The sequence below is a fragment of the Penicillium samsonianum genome (genome assembly GCF_028829775.1).
Source record: "Penicillium samsonianum strain IBT 33392 chromosome Unknown utg000004l_segment0_segment0, whole genome shotgun sequence".
Taxonomy (NCBI): Eukaryota; Fungi; Ascomycota; class Eurotiomycetes; order Eurotiales; family Aspergillaceae; genus Penicillium; species Penicillium samsonianum.
In genome coordinates this window covers 3,277,537-3,295,806 of record NW_026643262.1, presented here as the reverse complement: position 1 = coordinate 3,295,806, position 18,270 = coordinate 3,277,537, and the positions used below count along the sequence as shown (strand labels likewise).

At 48.3% G+C, this 18,270-nt stretch overlaps 9 protein-coding genes across 9 annotated transcripts; 6 read left to right on the top strand and 3 right to left on the bottom strand.

The window, feature by feature from the left end:
- Positions 1–105: 105 nt before the first annotated feature.
- On the top strand, positions 106–1,571 carry N7471_008168 (Oxoglutarate/iron-dependent dioxygenase). Its single transcript, XM_057280887.1, has 4 exons — positions 106–364; positions 421–582; positions 656–983; positions 1,056–1,571. Exons 1-4 carry the CDS (start codon positions 206–208, stop codon positions 1,373–1,375), a joined length of 969 nt encoding a protein of 322 aa, XP_057135147.1. The 5' UTR covers positions 106–205; the 3' UTR covers positions 1,376–1,571.
- A 504-nt stretch (positions 1,572–2,075) lies between these two features.
- On the top strand, positions 2,076–3,869 carry N7471_008167 (Oxoglutarate/iron-dependent dioxygenase; the record flags this gene model as incomplete). Its single annotated transcript, XM_057280886.1, has 7 exons — positions 2,076–2,277; positions 2,332–2,513; positions 2,566–2,687; positions 2,742–2,970; positions 3,021–3,178; positions 3,237–3,726; positions 3,795–3,869. The coding sequence occupies 7 exons, from the start codon at positions 2,076–2,078 to the stop codon at positions 3,867–3,869; spliced, it is 1,458 nt and encodes a 485-aa protein (XP_057135146.1).
- A 1,022-nt stretch (positions 3,870–4,891) lies between these two features.
- On the top strand, positions 4,892–6,649 carry N7471_008166 (flavin monoamine oxidase family protein; the record flags this gene model as incomplete). The annotated part of the gene is made up of 1 exon (XM_057280885.1): positions 4,892–6,649. The coding sequence occupies one exon, from the start codon at positions 4,892–4,894 to the stop codon at positions 6,647–6,649; it is 1,758 nt and encodes a 585-aa protein (XP_057135145.1).
- A 463-nt stretch (positions 6,650–7,112) lies between these two features.
- Positions 7,113–8,076, bottom strand: N7471_008165 (wax synthase family protein; the record flags this gene model as incomplete). Its single annotated transcript, XM_057280884.1, has 3 exons — positions 7,113–7,641; positions 7,694–7,980; positions 8,041–8,076. The coding sequence occupies 3 exons, from the start codon at positions 8,074–8,076 to the stop codon at positions 7,113–7,115; spliced, it is 852 nt and encodes a 283-aa protein (XP_057135144.1).
- Positions 8,077–9,222: 1,146 nt separating this feature from the next.
- Positions 9,223–11,285, top strand: N7471_008164 (cytochrome P450; the record flags this gene model as incomplete). The annotated part of the gene is made up of 7 exons (XM_057280883.1): positions 9,223–9,546; positions 9,606–9,738; positions 9,799–9,990; positions 10,052–10,203; positions 10,261–10,508; positions 10,556–10,827; positions 10,895–11,285. The coding sequence occupies exons 1-7, from the start codon at positions 9,348–9,350 to the stop codon at positions 11,283–11,285; spliced, it is 1,587 nt and encodes a 528-aa protein (XP_057135143.1). The 5' UTR covers positions 9,223–9,347.
- A 163-nt stretch (positions 11,286–11,448) lies between these two features.
- On the bottom strand, positions 11,449–13,129 carry N7471_008163 (Aldolase-type TIM barrel; the record flags this gene model as incomplete). The annotated part of the gene is made up of 5 exons (XM_057280882.1): positions 11,449–11,594; positions 11,653–11,888; positions 11,943–12,373; positions 12,424–12,938; positions 12,997–13,129. 5 exons carry the CDS (start codon positions 13,127–13,129, stop codon positions 11,449–11,451), a joined length of 1,461 nt encoding a protein of 486 aa, XP_057135142.1.
- A 628-nt stretch (positions 13,130–13,757) lies between these two features.
- N7471_008162 (putative MFS transporter) lies at positions 13,758–15,459 on the top strand (the record flags this gene model as incomplete). Its single annotated transcript, XM_057280881.1, has 3 exons — positions 13,758–14,005; positions 14,064–14,591; positions 14,652–15,459. 3 exons carry the CDS (start codon positions 13,758–13,760, stop codon positions 15,457–15,459), a joined length of 1,584 nt encoding a protein of 527 aa, XP_057135141.1.
- A 396-nt stretch (positions 15,460–15,855) lies between these two features.
- Positions 15,856–17,387, top strand: N7471_008161 (glycosyltransferase family 1 protein; the record flags this gene model as incomplete). Its single annotated transcript, XM_057280880.1, has 3 exons — positions 15,856–16,385; positions 16,443–17,060; positions 17,120–17,387. The coding sequence occupies 3 exons, from the start codon at positions 15,856–15,858 to the stop codon at positions 17,385–17,387; spliced, it is 1,416 nt and encodes a 471-aa protein (XP_057135140.1).
- A 273-nt stretch (positions 17,388–17,660) lies between these two features.
- Positions 17,661–18,077, bottom strand: N7471_008160 (uncharacterized protein; the record flags this gene model as incomplete). Its single annotated transcript, XM_057280879.1, has 1 exon — positions 17,661–18,077. One exon carries the CDS (start codon positions 18,075–18,077, stop codon positions 17,661–17,663), a length of 417 nt encoding a protein of 138 aa, XP_057135139.1.
- Between the last annotated feature and the right edge of the window lie 193 nt (positions 18,078–18,270).

The following is an 18,270-nucleotide window of genomic DNA, read 5'->3' as shown; positions in this document are numbered from 1 at the left end:
CAGCGCAGATGCACTGTGATCCACATACCGAACAACAGATCTGGTGTCACAACATATGATCACCATTACTTCCACGTTTTCTTTAAAACACTATCGATCTGCAATCCTACCTTGAAAAGGCCTCTTTTACATTGCCAGCATCTACTATCGAGTATTTACAACTTTGGCAACTTCCACCATATTCCCCACAGTATATCCATCAGTCATGTTCGAGCAACTCGACTTTTCAAGATTTCATAGTGAGAGCTCCGACGAGCGAGATCAGTTCTGCCGTGAGTTGATCTCCGGGTTGAGCAAGTCGGGTTGGGTACGGCTAGTCAATCATGGTGTCCCTCCAGAGAGCATCGACCGGGCATTTGAAATGGTGCGAACATTCCCTCAGTGTCTGTCCGAGTATCCTCTCACTCATCGTCTCTCCAGAGTCATAAATTCTTCGATCTCCCAATGGAGCAGAAGCTGAAGTCGCCTCATCCACCCACAGCTCATCCCCATCGCGGCTTCAGTCCCGTTGGCCTGGAAAACATATCAACTGTGTCTAATTATCGCTCCTCGGCCACGCAACCCTTACTCAAGGATATGAAGGTACAAATATCGAGTATTCATACTTTTTCAATATTATTTTATTTAGGTTTTACATGTCTAACCAGTTCATTAGGAGTCTTACGACATTGGATCGGAAGAAGACCCGCTGTACTCCAATATTTGGCCCCCTGCAGGAGTTCACGACAGCTTTCAAACGACAATGAGCTCATTCTTTACCGTCTGTTACGAAGCACAGTTGATCATTCTGGATGCTATTTCGATTGGCTTGGGGTTGCCCGTTCACTCTCTACGTGAACTCCACGCGGCACAGACCAACGAGCTGCGGCTCACCCACTATCCAGAAGTGGATCAGGCTGACTTTGCCAATGCCACCCGCATTGCCGCACACACGGATTTTGGCACTATTACTCTACTGTTTCAAGATAATGTTGGGGGCCTGGGTAAGCAATACCACCTTCCAATTTGGGATGGTCTCATCCTTCGATACTAGCATTGAGCTAACGGAGTGCTAGAGATGGAACAGCCCCCAAGTAGCGGAGTCTTTGTTCCGGCCGACAGTTCTGGCCCCCATGAGTGTATTGTCAATGTAGGTGATTGTCTTCAGATGTGGACAGGGCTGCATAGTGCCCGACACCGGGTGCATTTGGCAAAGAGTGAGAACCAGAGTAATATGGTCCCAGAACGTTTCTCGATTGCGTATTTCGCAAAGCCCGATCGTGCAGCGCTTCTCCGTCCACTACTGGATTCCTTAGTGGACAACAGCAAGCCAGTGCAAGAGTTCTTGACAGCCAATCAGTTCCAGCACATGCGCATCAAGGGCACGTACGCATAATAGCTCAGCTGCATGCCCACGCCATTCTCAGCCCGCCAAAAAAAATTGGCTTTCAATATATGTAGTGGGATATAAAATGACTGCCAAAAAATACTCGACACGGCCGCATAAGCGGCTGACTATTCTTGTACATAGTACGGAGTACTTTCAAATTTGATACATCAATACCGATAGGCTACATATAACTCCACACAATGTACGGAGTACGGAGTACCGAGTAGGTCCAATCTAAATCAAATGCCGCCATAGTTGCGTTGCAGCCGTGATCATCCACTTTTAACACAGGCCAGTGTTGAGCTGTAGGAGTTATTTTCCTGCAGGATTCTTAGCGCCTCACCTAGGTATATTTTGACCGACGGGCTCCGGCCCGCGTTTCCTTGGCACGTAGGCAGCGACTCTAACCCCGCCTCCCCCCACCATATGCAAGGGGTCCATGTGTACACAAACCCACCGACCACATTTCGGGGGTAAAAGTGCATACAACAGTACAAGTGGCTAGAAATTGCTCCGGGGGGAATTCGGCTTGCAGAATTCAGGTTGCGAGATCACAGACCTGTTTCTAATCCCAGCAGGCGATCCCGATGGACGCAAGTAGTTTAACCATGGCGTTTCAGCCAGACCTGCTTCATCCTATACATGTATCCATCTAAAAAAACCCTTAACTAGCAGTTGATCCTTCTAAGGTTGGTCCCACTACAAGATGGACTGGTTGAAAATTTGCCACAGCATCGTGCTATTTTGCTTGGCTGGGGCCATTAGTTTCCTAGTGCGACGAGTGTACTTCCATCCATTGTCAGGATTTCCAGGGCCGAACCTGGTCGCTGCCTCCAGCTTTCAGCATTTTTACGCCGTATGGACTGGGCGAGAAAAGGCCTGGTACCAAAATTTACATCGCAAATATGGTCTGTAAGACAATTACACCGGGTCCCGCTTTCTATGGTCTAATTGATGAACAGGCCCGGTCGTTCGCTGTGGTCCCAACCACCTGACATTCAATGATTTGGATCTGATTCCGGTGGTGTATCATCGCCAGAGCGACAAGGCAGACTATCCCCAAGACTTTACCTGTCCGGGTGCAGCCACCAACAAGGCCAACTATCTTGACTATGCAGCGGCCAAACGGCAGTTTGGACAGGCAGTGAGCCACACATTACATATTGTTCCCCAGAGCTGGTAACTGATCAGAACAGTTTTCGGTATCGCGGGTGCAGTTGTTTGAGGGTCTGGTGGATGAAAATCTTATCAAGTGGGTTTCCATTCTCAATGAGGAAACCTATACAAACCCCTCCGTAGACTGGGGTACCTGGGTTAAGTAAGTGTCCCGTGTCGAATGGGAAAACTTAGATTGGGTACTGACTGGGCTCAGATATTTTTCATTTGATGTGTATGTGCCGATGAGTGTGGGGGAGAGCTTCGGCTTCTTAGACCACAGGTCCGATGTGCGCAATATGTTGCAAAGCAGTCATCGCATCTTCCGGCAATGGACGCTCAGTCGATATCGCCCAATCGCTTGGCTAGCCGCCCATACGTCCTTGGGTCGTCGTTTATTTGTTAGTGGCCGCGATGATTCAACGGGCATGGGCATGTGGACTACTGTAAGTGCCTCTTTCATTTTTCATGGCTAGCAGCTCTAAGCCTCGTCTAGGAAGTGCATGATATTACTCAAAAGCGCATTGAAGCTTTCAGAACAGAGCAAAAGCCACGCTGGGAACACTCCATGTTGGATCAATGGCTGGCGGCAAAATCTGCGGTAGGAGAAGGCATTCCCCTATCGGATATCGAAGACCAGCTTGTTTCTGATGTGTGAGTTCCCCCAAACCAGGCAAGCCGCTTTCAATACATACTAAATCTATTCGCACAGACTGGGTGGTCCCTATGCACTCGCCACCACGATTAACCATCTGGTGACCACGATGGCCAAACATCCCCAGGCCGTTCAGCGAGCCCACCAAGAGATCGATAATGCTTTTACCCAGCAGACTCTCTCCAGTCCCTCGCCCACCTACGCAGAATGCTGCGCTCTCCCCTTTGTTGATGCCTGTGTCCATGAGGCCATGCGAATTACAGCGACGGCCTCTCCCAGATGGCGCTGCTCGCCTGACAGGCCACTGCGTCTCCTAGGCAGGGACGTCCCTCCGGGCACTGCTGTAGCTACAAGTCCCTTCGCCATCTCCACTCATCCTCAGCTCTACGGTGACAATGCCGAGGATTTTGTTCCCGAGCGGTGGCTTGAGGCGTCGGAGGAGCAGTTGCGAGTGTGGAATGCGTATGATGCGCACTGGGGATTTGGTTATCGTAAGTGTCCCGGACGACACATAGGGGTCCTGGTCCTATATAAGACCTTGGTTACGGTAAGTGTTCTATGTAGCTTGACAATATCTGTTTTGTGGGGTTTTGCAGCTAAGATTCTTCGAAACAGGTCTTGCGCAATTTTGATATCAAAGAGGGGACTTCAGGGTCTTCTTCCCTACTAATGCTGCCACGAAAACTTTAATCCGACGACCCCAGATAATGCCGGTAATAGGCAAGACAGGAGGTAGAGGAAGCTAGCGAGCTAGGATAGGTAGGGCACTTTGGACTAGGGGGACTGTGTTTTTCCGCCCCAACATTAGAGCATATAACTACTCCATAGAATGCCAAACGAATATCACGATACTTTACGGAGGAAATCCATTTTCGGCATTAATTTAATGCTAGCTTAAAAAGGTAAATGAGGTGTATACGCTTGTACTAGCAAGTTTGTATGCACGAAAGTGGATTTTCTCGCCGGGGCTGGATACACTCTGAAACATGTCTCGAGGAACTAAACCCACGGGGCTCGAGTCCTCTTTCTAGAACGTACTTTGGGATATTATATAATATCAGATTGAGCATTGGAGATTATATCCCAAAATCCAGCTTCGATGTTACGATTTAGGGATTAGATAGATAGAAACCAAGTTAGTTCCCTGCGCTGTAAGTTCCATGCTGGCTCATTGTACATCATTTGGCCACTGAAAAATGGACCAATTCATCCCGGATTACCGTAAGACGTGCAATAATGCATCATTATACGCCTGGATCCTGTCATCATTTAGCTGCATGCACGTTCCCCTCCAGTTACAATCCTTCACATCTGCTGATTATGCTCGACCCATAATCCAGTCAGCCCCAAAGATGTACTATGCACTCGATGATCCTGAACCTTTACGCAAGATGATCTCAATGCACATGCCAACTTTTCCCCTGTGTGTCTACCCCTCCGACGGAGTGCCAAGGTGGATGTATCCTCCATTTTGATCATATCACCGGCATTAATCGTATGGGAGCTATCGGCGTAGTCTGTGGATAAATTGCACCAGGTACGGGCTCCTTGTAATAATTGATGGGAATGGTACACTCCCCCAAAGTTACCCAAGATGGTCTTTCGTTTACATACTCCGTACAGCAGAAAGCATTTTTTCATACATACCTTCTACCTACTTTGCTACTTTATAGCCCACTTGCACAGGTCTGCGTTCTTCTTTGGACCTCGTCATGCAGCTCCAGCTTCCATATCGTGATTTGTTCTCGAGACCGTCTATACGGGTTTCTCTATGTCAGGATCCTCTGAAACACCCGGGTGTCCATTCGTTTGAATGCCCTTGTTGTCCAGGCTGTTCAATATGCGGTCCTGGTAATCATGCAGCGACTCAAACAGAGAAGATTGTCCCTTCTATTCTCACGAGCTACCTAGAGGAAGAAAGCCCAGACCCTCTCTTGGACAAAGGTACCAAAGTATGCATCATCGGGGCCGGAATTGCAGGTCTGTATCTCGCGCTGATTTTGCAAGATCTGGAAATCCCAAATCTTTCCTGGGATATCCTTGAGGCCAATCGAGATCGCATTGGGGGGCGCATTTATACCCATCGCTTCTCTGAGGCGCACAACGACTACTATGATGTAGGCGCAATGCGGTTTCCGGATATCCCTATCATGTCTCGGGTATTTGATCTCTTTCGCCGAATGCAAGTGCCATTGAAGGAATTCGATATGCGAGAGATAAACATGAACACGAAGGGCCATGAGATCTCCAGGACTAAAGATAGCCTATCCGCCAATATTCTCAGTCAATCCTTCGGCCCGTATAAAAAGGTCATGCAAAAGGATTTCGTGCAGGGGTTCCAGCTTCTGATGCAAGCAGATGCAATGAGCACCCGTGAATACCTCCGAGGCAGCCACAAGTCAGACTTCATGACAATACAGTCTGCCGAGAGCAACACCACCGGCACAGGGACGTTTGATCAAGCCTTTTCAGAGAGTGTCATGGACTCTTTCGACCTCGATCAACCCACAACAGGGTCCAAAGACAGTGGGGCAGTGAAATGGTATTCTGTGGATGGCGGCTCTTCCCTGGTTATTGAGCGAATGTGCCATCAAATCAATAAAACCAGCACCATCGAGCTCGGGAAACAAGTTCGTCGCATTGCTATCGACTGTAGCCCCGATCTGTCGGTATCGTGTGCAGGCGAGGAAGAGGTTCGCGATGGGTATGCGACGGTGTTCAGCACTACTCCATTAGCATGCCTGCAGCGCATCGACACCAGGTCACTCCAACTTGATCCTGTTCAAGAGGAAGCCATCCGGTGTTTGCGGTATGAAGACTCTACTAAGGTGGGTATCAAGTTTGCGTATCCATGGTGGATCGTAGACTGCGGGATTCGAGGGGGCGGTAGTGCCTCGTCGACCCTCCCCTCACGGACCTGCGTCTACCCGTCGAATATCGCCGAAGAGGACTTGGACAAGCCAGCTGTGCTGTTGGCCTCGTACACCTGGGGTCAGGATGCCACCCGCATGGGGGCTCTGATCAGTCGGTCCTCCGCCAGCTCCGATGGGGGTGAGGATGAGGGGGATGAGCTACTGGATCTTGTCCTCCGTGATCTCGCTCAGCAACACCAGCAGCATGGAATCACGTATGAGAAACTGCAAACCCTGTACCGGGATCATCATTCCTTCTGCTGGGGCAATTCACGCTTTTCGTCGGGGGCCTTTGCGCTTTTTGCCCCGGGGCAATTCACCAATCTATACCCTTCCCTATCTTTCCCAGCAGCCGATGGAAAGTTCCATATTGTAGGGGAGGCTGCTAGTGTTCATCATGGGTGGGCGGTTGGCTCGTTGAACAGTGCATATGTGGCAGTTTACCGATTCTTGGTTCGATATGGACAACAACGGGCCATCCAGAAGCTGGAGAAAAACTGGGGAACCGTGCATGAATTGGATCTTGCTGGTGTTGCTCGTCTTGATGCGTCGATTTGATGATTTTATCCATCCCAGATGATGCAACGCGAAATCTGCTACCAACTCGGACGAAAGATCCCATGAAGTCGGATTATGAATTCTTGCCGTGACCTGTGAGCGAGTAGAGAGAGTGAGTACAAGCCATATAAGTACGACGATCTATAGATGCGAGATAGCGCTTGCTGGGAGTCATTAGTCAAAGCCAAAATGTTTTCATTTCCTGGGTAGAATTGAATAATTTGTCACGTCTAGACTTGGTGGAGATGTAAACAATCTGTTTATACCGTTGTTGGGGCTGGTGTCTCAGGCTGATAGGACCTGTACTTCCTCTCCTTCCCTCTCTCGGGGCGACATCACTCAGTTCATGGGTTTTCCTTACCCTCTGCTTCGCCGATCCTAACAGTGGAGCACAGTACCTCCAGGCCCCCAATTTCTATCCGGTGATTGGTGTTCTTGTTCTGAGAGCGGATGCTTTTGTGTCTCATAGCTCAACTTCAAACATAATTGCAATGCCAATTCCACTACCCACGACAATACCTATGAGCGGCTGAAACCCGATATATTTTGCAATACTAAAAGGAATCACCCGCAGATCATCATTTGTGGATTGAATCATCGGAGTAAAGTACCACGTCGAGGTGACCCCAAGCCATAGCATGACCCATACCAGCCCAGTAGCTCGCTTCCAAAGCGGCACGATGCCTGATGATTGTTTTGTCTTCTCATGTTCATTGTCTGATATTTGTACTCGTTTCCAAATATTTTGCACACCATCCTCGAGCATTATCCCGAAGACAAACGCTAGATAGAATGGCATCGAGCCGGAGCTTTCCATCGGAACGCTCTGCAGTATATCGACGATAACATGGAATATGGCAGAGATGAGAAAGACAATGAAAATATTGGTGTATCGCTCCAATATTGAATATTGGGTAAGATTCAAAACATCTCGTGCGATGAAATTACTGATAGAAGTAAAGGGCTGGCGCATGAATTGATGCCAGAATTTCCTGCAAAATTTGTCAACATATTTATCCATCCTAGTAACTAAATATGGCTTACCCCCAAAAGTTGCGCAATGTAAATGCATCGGCCATACTCCCAAAGGCTGGTGGCCAGTCTGCAGGGGAATCTAGCCCGATCCCGACGAAGAATATTGACAGTACTCGATATGCAAGATCACTGATTAGACGGTTTACCACAAACCAGATAGACAGATGCGTAGCTATTCGCTCTGCCCATTGTCCCACAGGCACAATCCATTCGATTTTCAACGATGCAGCCTCCTGCAAATCACGTTCTGTAGCCTGCTGAAGCGAGACCGTTTGCACGATGTCCAGCACCAAGCACTGCCATGCGACGATTTAGCTGTCGTAGCAAAAATCGACCCCGTGTTGGGACCTGCATACCCCGCCGCAGGTAATACATTGGAAGGGAGGGCACATTCTTTACCTGCCATTGTGTATTGACAGCGCGGGTTTGAGCAAGTAAGCGAAATGCTGCGATCAACCTAGATCCGAGGTTTTGAATGCTCTTTCCGTTGCGCGAGATGTCTGAGTTGTCCAGAGGATTAAGTAACAACAAATGTGTTGCCTGCAAAGTTGCAATGACAAGTTGTGTTATGGCCTGGCACCATGTTGGACTGCCAGACGAGCCAAATGGACGGATGAACCGGCTGGCTGTCCATATCATCCCTGGAATGCACAGGTAGCGTAGGGGAGAGCTTTTCCGCGTGGTGATGATGAGGGCGGCAGGGACCACATTCTGAACTAAGTAGAAGCAGAGAAATTCTAATATATTTGCACCTGTCGAGTGGTACAACCCATACATCACGGCATCTGGCTTGAGAGGGGAGAGTCAACGAGGTTTCGGTTGACGTTCATTGGGATTTAAGCTGGACCCACACTTGATCCACAGTCAATTTATTCACCAGTTGGTTGGATCCGAATGCATTCCTCGTAGGCTTAAAGTTTTAAAAAGATAACCCTTTGACCAGGTCTAGAATCGTTGCATTTTCTAGATTCGAATAAGCTCTGCTCGACCTTGGAACCGGAATCCCCAGGGCCATCCATGGATGGATCACGGTAAGTTCATGACCATGGTTGCAAAAGCGGCTTCAACCTTATCTCCGGGCCGCTATCTCAAATCTTCAAGGTTTCAGCCTCCAAGAAGGTGATCATGATGTGTAAATGTCCGTCTCGCTGGATTTTCTTATGAAATTTCGTTCATGGTATAAAAAAACGGTCCCTAATTGTAAGCTGGTCTTAAATAGAGGCATCGCCATTGAATGTCAGGCAACTTCGTGTCTAACCTTATCGACCACGTAGCGAGCAACGGTGGAATTAGTGACTTACGCTATTAGGAACGTGCTCCGAGGTGCTTGGTCGAGCCGCAAGATTGGGACCAGTGCCCTTGGCCGTCACCAGCGCTCATTACCAGATGTGTACTCTCGTATGATTAACTTTACACAGCCTGGTTATGGTGTTATGCAGCGCAGCGGAGCAAAGGGCACGTACCTGCGGGGACTCTCGCAGTCTTAAAGCCAATAGGGGAACCTTGGACGTCAGCGTAGTTTTACTCACACAACCTAAATTTTTTTACCCGGGTAGAGCAAGAACTGCAAGTCACGAAGTTGTGTTGGCAGGTCTCATATTGCTCGTGTTATAACCTTCCTTATTTCCTCCACCATCTTCAGTCTTAGTACCCACCCACCTCGATGTTATCCACCGTCCTATTTGGTTTTTTTCTGGGAGCCCTCGCCCTCTATGTCGCTAAATTGCTGTTGAGCCGCCAGAGGCCTGCTGGCCCCCTGCCACCGGGCCCAAGGCCGACCCCAGTGCTTGGCAACATATCTGATCTACCGCCGTCGGGGACACAAGACTGGATGCATTGGCTTCAGCACAAACAGGCTTACGGTTTGATTTTACGGCGGTTCTTGTCTTCCAAAGCACACGCTGACGCAATCAATTTCCAGGGCCGATCAGCTCTATCACGGTGCTGGGACAAACCATCGTTATATTGAGTGACGCAAATGTGGCTGTGGAACTGCTAGCAAAGCGCTCTTCAAAATACTCCTCGAGGCCAAACCTAGTCTTTGCGTCCGAAATGTCAGTACGCCAGCTTGTTTGCATCTGGATACAGAGCTGACGCACTGATAACCAACACAGGGTGGGATGGGAGCATTTTTTGGCAATGCAGAAATACTCTCCTCGATTTCGCGCCTATCGCAAGGCAATGCAACCATACATTGGATCTGAGTCGGCTGTGGCCCAGTTCAATCCTCTGCAAGAGGTAGAAACCCACCGCTTTCTGTTTCGCGTCCTCGAAGATCAGACGAAGCTCATGGAGCACATTCAAACGTGAGTAGATGCCCCGGTTATCTCCTCCAACACTAAGACGTTGAATCTTATGTTCTCACAGAGAGGCTGGTGCAATCATTCTTAAAATTGCATACGGATATACTATTGAGTCGCACAAGCGGGATTCATTGGTGCATATTGCAAATCTGGTCCTAGATCAATTTTCCAAGGCTAGTACACCGGGTGTCTGGCTGGTTGATATTATTCCAGCTCGTATGTCTTTATCTTCGCCTTGCCACTAGTTGCTGAGGTGTTATTAACGGAAAACAGTAAAACACATCCCGTCCTGGCTTCCCGGAGCAAGTTTCAAACGCACTGCTCAGGCATGGAAGAAGAATCTAGAAGTTTTGGCGGAAAAGCCATATGCATTCGCACATCGGCAAACGGAAGGAAATACGCATCAGCCATCCTATCTCTCTGGACTATTTAAAACAACAGGGGTTCCTCCACGCGGCTCGGAAGATGAGTTTGTTGCAAAATGGACGGCTGCATCACTTTATGCAGGTGGTGCTGATACCGTGAGATGCTCGACCTTCTTTTCTGGACTTTGACTAAGTTTTTCTAGACTGTGTGTGCCATCGAATGCTTTTTCCTTGCAATGACACTATACCCCGAGGTCCAAGGTAAAGCACAAGATGAAATCGATCGGGTTTTGGGGCCTTGTCAACTTCCAACAGTCGGCGACCGCTCTCGTTTGCCGTATATCGACGCTGTGGTGAAGGAGGTTTTGCGGTGGCATCCGGTGGCACCTATGGGACTTCCCCACGCGTCAACTGAAGATGATACTTGGGGAGGATATTTTATTCCAAAGGGCTCATTGCTCATGCCTAACATCTGGTGAGTCTTGGTCCCAACTAATGCACCGACTCTCGAATTTATGATGGACTATTGACACCTAACAAAGGGCTATGATGCATGATCCTTCTGTTTATCACGATCCTATGGTATTCAAACCGGAGCGCTTTTTGGGAATTGATGGACGTGAGCCCGAGCTAGATCCTCATGACCTTGCCTTTGGATTTGGGCGTCGCATCTGTCCCGCGCGTCACTTGGCAGATAACACATTGTATTTGAGTGCAGCGCAATCCCTTGCGGCCTTTAATATCAGAAAAGCCGTCGAAGATGGGAAGGAAGTTGATGTCCAACCGAAATTCCAGCCTGGAGTCATCAGTCATCCGGTACCATGGAAGTTCCACATCGAACCTCGCAGTGCGGCTCACGAATCCCTCATTCGTTCAGTGGAGCAGAAACATCCATGGGAGGCGAGCAATGCACCAGACCTAGAAGACATTTAATCAATGTTTTCATTTGAAATGCGCATAATTGTCTTGCTGACTGCCTGTGATATATGGCGCTTTTCGTATCGACTCTCTCGACTCCTCTGGATGATCTTGATTCAAGGCTTAGGATGTCACCTTCGTTGTGATATTTCCTTGCAATAACGATAATGAATCATGCTTATAGCTTGAGTTCTCGCCGAGGGTTGGGACTCATGGTGGTGACCAGGTGATCAATGTCCTTTGTGTTCAGCAGCCCCGAATGTGCCTGCGAAACATTGGTGATTCCAACAAGTCTCATAGCAGTTTCCAGTTCGGTTTGCAAAACTAGGAAACGAGTTAGAAAATACATATAGCACGAGACTAAGGAAACTCCTGAGCATACTGTCAATCAAATGGACTATGCCCTCTTCGCCGTAGTTGAGAGCATATAGAAATGGACGCCCAACAAGTACACCCTTGGCCCCTAGACAAAGCGCCTTGAGAATATCCGTTCCACGAGTTATCCCCCCGTCAATATAAACTTCAGTCTGTTGAAAAATGTCCGGATCTTGATAATACAGCTCCAGCAGGGTCAAAAGTGCCGGCGGCGAAGTGTCCAGGTTTCTGCCTCCGTGGTTGCTGAAGTAGCGTCCTGTTAGAATCTAAACCCACAATAATTAAATGCAGACTCACCTCAGTACAATGCCTTGAACTCCAAGTTGAGCGGCAGTTTGGGCATCCTCGACGCATTGAATCCCCTTCAGCATCACCTTGCCTTTCCAGACTTTCTTCAGCCATGACATATCTCCCCAACTCAGCGAGCTATCAATAAAGCCTCCGGTTGTTCTGGTAAGTCCACTTCCTGACTTATCATTTCTGGCCGTTGTTCCAGTCATAGGCATTGAGATGATTTGCTCGGTGCGCACACGTTCATCTGCCTCCCGCTTTCCAGCGGCGGGGGCGTCTATTGTCACCATAATCGCGCGAATGCCCGCTGCCCAAACCCTTTCGAGAAGTAATTTAGTCACCGACCGATCTTTGTGAACGTATAACTGGAAGAAGAAATTTGCCTTCGGGGCTGCTGAAACAATATCTTCCAATGGGTACGATGCAGTGGTCGCGATCTGTTATCGGGTTGTTAGTTGCATTTCTGAGGTATATGCGAGCGACGTACGCAGTGTATTATGTTTCTGGCTGCCGCAGCCCTCGCAATCCCTTTTTCTCCTGTCTCGTGAGCAAGCTTAGCCATAGCAGCAGGTGCGACCATGATAGGTGAAGATGCTTCGACCCCTTGAAACTGGCATCGTGTATCCACATTTGTAACATCTCGCATCAGTCGAGGTCGGAACCATATCCTACTGTAGAATGACTGATTTGCTTCTTTTGAGATGAGGTCATTAGCCGCAGATGAATAGAATGCCCATGCTTTTTTTGACAGAGTCTCTTTGGCGACTCTCTCAAAATCATGAGTGCTGAGTATGCTGGACAGAGGAGGCTTAGACAACTCCGAAGCTGTTGGTGAATGCTTCGATGACAAGGCGCTGGAGCGCTGTCGCCATGCATTGTCGATACTGTTGGGATCAAGATCTCCCATGTATTTAGATGAGGGCAGCGTGCTCTCGATCAGGCCATCGCTGTGGACCTGGTGGAACAAATGTGTTGCATCATGACCTGCGCATTGAAGAATGACTATATTGAGTCAGTCATCGTCACTGAGCTTCAGTTAGTCCTCTTTGAAATTACATACCGTTAGCACCACCTGGGTGAACGCTTGCAAAGTGCGTGAAATCCCACACTTTTTTTCCAACCACTATCCAGCAGTCATTTGCCTCGCGGTGGTTGATCACCTCTTGCACCGAAAGTAAATGTTGTGCAACCATTTTGGCGTGGGGTATGTCAAGAACATCAAGATCAAGGGCCTGTTACAACAATAAAAGATTCAACGAGAAGATTGAAATCATCTGCCGAGGTATGAGTTGGATGGAAGTCAATAGTCACGATCAAGATGCGTTTTGACTCGGGAAAAGGGTGGTTTCCTGGCCGTTATTACTAGGATCCTTGGGTGTTGGAGGTAGAAGAGTGAAGTTGTCTCAGAAAGGAATAATGCGCCCACCCTTGCTTGCACAGGCCTTTTCTATGTATAACCTTTGACAGACGACCTACCCTAGTCTATAAGCCAAGTAACATAATCTGAGCTATAACCTACGTGCAACTGATCATTGATAGTAGTTATTGCTCTGAAAATATAGACCAAAAGTCCGGTTCACTATTCAAGAACCCTTAAGTCTTGCAAGGCCAAAAATACCGAAAGACCAAGACAAATGGCCAGACAAGCGCAAACAAAGCTGACCAATGATATGAAATCCCAAGTAAGGAGCGATCTTGAATAGTGGAGCAACATGTGATTGGTACGTGAAATTACAATACTTTCAGCTCTTCGCGTTTATTTGCTTTTTGTTCCTTTTTGTTCCTTTCAGAATGTTAGAAAAACATCTCACCATTCCAAGGATGCAAAAAGGTAGACTGAATCTCGTGTCGGAATATGACTGTTTAGAAGATCTTCGTCAGAACCCTGAGGCTCAGCCGCTTCTCGGGTCCCCCTTCACCCACTCGGAAACCCACTCTCAACATGGACTTGCCATCATAATCTGCACTGCCTCGATATTGTTTATTGCCAGTGCAGTCAACGGCCTAGTGACCCTCAACATCACGCAATTATCATCCGAGTTCGGATTGGACCCCGGAGTTGAATTATGGTGAGAGACACTCCAGCGCCTAAGCTACACAGAATAAGCCAAGCTCACAACTTGACAGGCCAATGTCAATGTACTATCTCGCTCAAGGCTGCACGTTCCTGCTGGCAGGATCTTTAGCAGATGTCCTAGGCAGCAAGAGAACATTTCTGTCCGGATGCTTTCTACAGACTGTTTGCCATCTGGCTAGTGGACTTGCCCGAACTGGCGCGCAGCTTATTGCTGTCAGATTTGTGTCCGGCGTGGCTTACCCGATGTGTTTTATTTCTGCAATGAGCATTCACAGGGAGCATCTTCCAATTGGGAAGTTACGCAATTTGGCATTTTACTGTACGAGTGCAAGTCAATATATTGGTTCTGGGGTAGGCATCGTCCTTAGTGGAGTACTCTCGGAGACTGCTGGTTGGCGATGGGGCTTTCATTGCGCCGCAATTTTGAGCCTATTGGTGTTTCTCCTATCAATTTGGTCGATTCCCCAACCGGCCCAAGATCTAAAATATATCCCTTGGACTGAACTGGCTGAAGATATCGATTGGTCTGGAACACTGCTGGCTAGTTCATTAACGGCGCTCCTATTATCTGCATTGGCGTACGTATTCCCATGTCATCGACGGTCTATATTTTCAGAACGCTGATTAATATCAAATAGTGTCATCACAAACAATGTGGCAAACATTGGCAGATCGGACCTCTTCGTTCCCCTTGCTCTTGGTTGGATCCTCCTTGTTGCTTTCCTGTTCTGGCATGATTGCTGGGAAAGAGACACCACACAGCGCATCCAAGATTCTCTTTGGACAAACGGCCATTTCCTTTCCATCGGTCTGGTTGTTTTCTTTATCTACGCGTCATCTCACTCTACTTCGCAGCTTATGATCTTCGTATTCCAACGAGCACAAGGGCTTTCGGTGCTACAATCTTCTTGGCAATATCTGGCAATCCCAATCACCGGTGCGCTGAGCAGTCTGTTCACTGGACATTTCTTATCTCGTGTTGAAGCCAACCGAATTCTCGTTATTGCAATAGTGCTCTCTAGTCTCTCTCCACTCTTGATGGCTGTCTTGAGCCCAGCTTGGCCTTACTGGAAATGTGCAATGCCCGCCATTTCATTAAGCTCGGTGGCATCAAATTCTGTTATCCCAATTGCCACAATGATGGTCGCTGGGTCTTTGCCTGCAGAGACCCAGGGGCTTGCAATGGGAGTGCTATGCACTGTTGCAATGATTGGAGCCTCCGTAGGTATGGCACTGAGTGCACTTATTTCAAATGATGTCAGCACACAGCTACTTCAGACCCCCGACCAAACTACTTCTTTGCTCCAATCCCCAGACACCTGGATGAGAGGCTATCAGGCTGCATTCTGGTTCTTGCTCTCGCTGAACTTGGTCGGCTTGGCCGTCACTCTTGGCTGCTTGCGGAAACTTGGAAACTTGGGTCGAAAATTAGATATAGGCCATTAATTGATTCGTTTCCTCTTACTTATCCGAGGTCCATGTCCCCATTACTATGGGAGTAAATATTCTTATTGATTAAAGGATGTCTAATGGTACACAAGCCAGTTCTCTAAAGCTCAAGGATTGGATCCGGGCCTTTCATGAGAGATTAGCCACCAAGATGACAACCGGCTACTACTTTCCCTATTGAATCAATATGAAAGATCTCAGGCCATTAATACCCCCTTTTGTCCATTTCAATCATCCCTGAGTAACCATACATCGGCTAGTATTCACAGAATGCGACAACGCAATCTTATAATGGTGGGATGCGTGTTCAGACACTTAAAATAAAATCCGTGACCAGGAACAACCTAATTGATTGAGGCTCATGGAAAACTTGGGCAAAAAAAAAACAACACCATGTCACCTCCAAAACAGACTATCCTCTTCCTCACAAGCTCCGAGCATGGACAGTCCAACGTCGCACTTGCAGTGGCCGAAGAGTTTCTGCGCCGTGGCGAGTTCGAAGTCCACATCGCCTCCTTCAGGGAATTATCGGCTCCCGTGCAAGCGATAAATGAAAAACCGAAGAACGACCAAGTTATCCACTTTCATCCAATCGCAGGTCCGTCCCTGTCTGAGATCGTGACCCGTACAACACCGGATATATGTCACCCGCCAGGGCTTGCCGGCACGCTTGATGCATGTAACATTATCAATATCTCCGTTCTGGGATGGACGCCTGACGAATATATACGGTCATACCGAAGCTGCCTCGAGATCTTGAAAGATGTTCGTCCGGTCGTTGTGGTTGCAGATCCGCTGTTGCATCTAGGACTAGATGCCGCTCGCAGTATTGACGTGCGAATCGTGATACTTTGGCCTGTGCCTTTGAAAGATGTGGTGGTAACTGTCCAGCCCAGAGCTGGAATTTTTTGGAAATACCCCCTGTGAGCATCTCATATCTCCCGGATGGGGTTCGAGTATCTCGCTGACTTAACATTCAGCACCGGATCAGGATATCCATACCCCCTACCATGGAGACTGATCCTTGCAAATATATACATGGTATTTTGTTTCGGATGGATGGTTCGCTTGGGCAAACCCATGCGCGATCTTCTGGACATTCGAAGGAAAGCAGGAATCCGAACTACGTTTCCCCACGTGGCGCCTTACTGCGAAGACCATCTGCACCTCTCTCCTGCATTCCGAGAGATGGATTTTCCGTTATACGTCCCGGATAATGTAATCAGCTGTGGTCCGATCGTCCGGTCATTTTCGTCGCTTATAGAAAGCGATCCAGCACTGGATTCATGGTTGAAAGAGCCAACGATTCTGATATGTCTTGGGTCACATGTTCAAGCTCCAGAGAATGATGCGATGCAAATGGCGATGGCAACCCAGGCTGTTTTACGCGAGTTTCCTAATATGCAGGTCTTGTGGAAGCTGAAATATGAATGGGAAAGCTCCCCGACGGTCAGGAATATTCTCGGACCTCTTGTCAATTCTGATAAGGTAAGGATTGTCCCATGGATTCAGCCAGAGATTATATCTGTTCTGGAAGGCGGTAATATAGTTGCATATGTCCACCATGGAGGAGCCAACTCATTTTTCGAGGCATGCAAGTAAGTTTTTCTCAAGGTCACACATTGATGAAACAAAAGGTGCTAATGCCTCTTCCCAGGGCTGGTGTTCCGCAGGTCATTCTGCCCCAGTGGTTCGACACATACGATTGTCCGGCCCGAGTAGAATGGCTAGGTATTGGCTTGCACGGAAGCCGCAATGTGGCACCAAAAATAAATGGATCTGAGCTGTCTTCGGCCCTGCTGCGAGTGCTAAAAGATAAAGGGATGCAGAGGCGTGCCAGGGCCATTGGAGATTTGTGCAAGACAACCGAAGGACGCGTAGTTGCTCATGATCAGATCGTGCAGTACGCCCAGAAAGGGTTGTGAGAGTTTGTAGATGCAATGAATCCATTGAGTGATGGGCTTCCACTCCACAGTTCCCTTTCTCGAGAGCTCAGGGCGTGTGGGCATGCATTTGGGAGAATGTCATGAGTAAAGACCAAGTCAACAGCAAACCAATAAAATACTTGGACTAAACTAGTCAACCGAAATCCATGCGCTCGATCATGAAAATCTCGAAGGAGGGAAGGGAAAAAAAACAGCAACCGCGATCCTCAACGCCCGCGCCATATCCAAAAAGAAAGGTCCCAGTGACTGTGATTAGACAGTCGACAGCTCTGTCAGAACTCGCCAGACATCTTGCCGAGCTTGACTCAGCTCCATATCAACGGTTCCGTTGGCATGTCGTGCCTTCACCTCATAGTGTAGCTCAACCAGTTCTTTTGCACGACGAAGATCGGCCTTGTCGTCTGCCGGGCTCTTATCTGGCGATGCGCTACCAGACTCGGTTGAATCTGAGCCTGTGATATTTTTGTGCACATTCACTAGCGCCAGGGCCTCGTTGTGACCCTGTACCATGTTGTCAGCATTATCATATTGTTTGGTAGGGTTGTCCCTTGTCCAAGACGCGGCTTGGACGCGTTTGTCGTAGTGGGGCAGCCTCTCGGAGGAAGGAAGCGTGATACTTACGCAGACGCGGAGTGAATTGATATCTGAGAGAATCTCTGCGACTTGCATGTTGATGGGTCTAGGTATGGGGCTGTGAGTCGAGAGAGACATTTGGTGTCCTTGGAAGTCAGAGCCAAACATCGCAATGTCTTGGCAGACGGGGAACATTTGCAGACTTATTCACAGTTCCTTTTCCACGCTCGACTTTGACGAGGAGATATTCGTATAGATACTCCAGCGCTCCTTGAATTTGTTTACATTA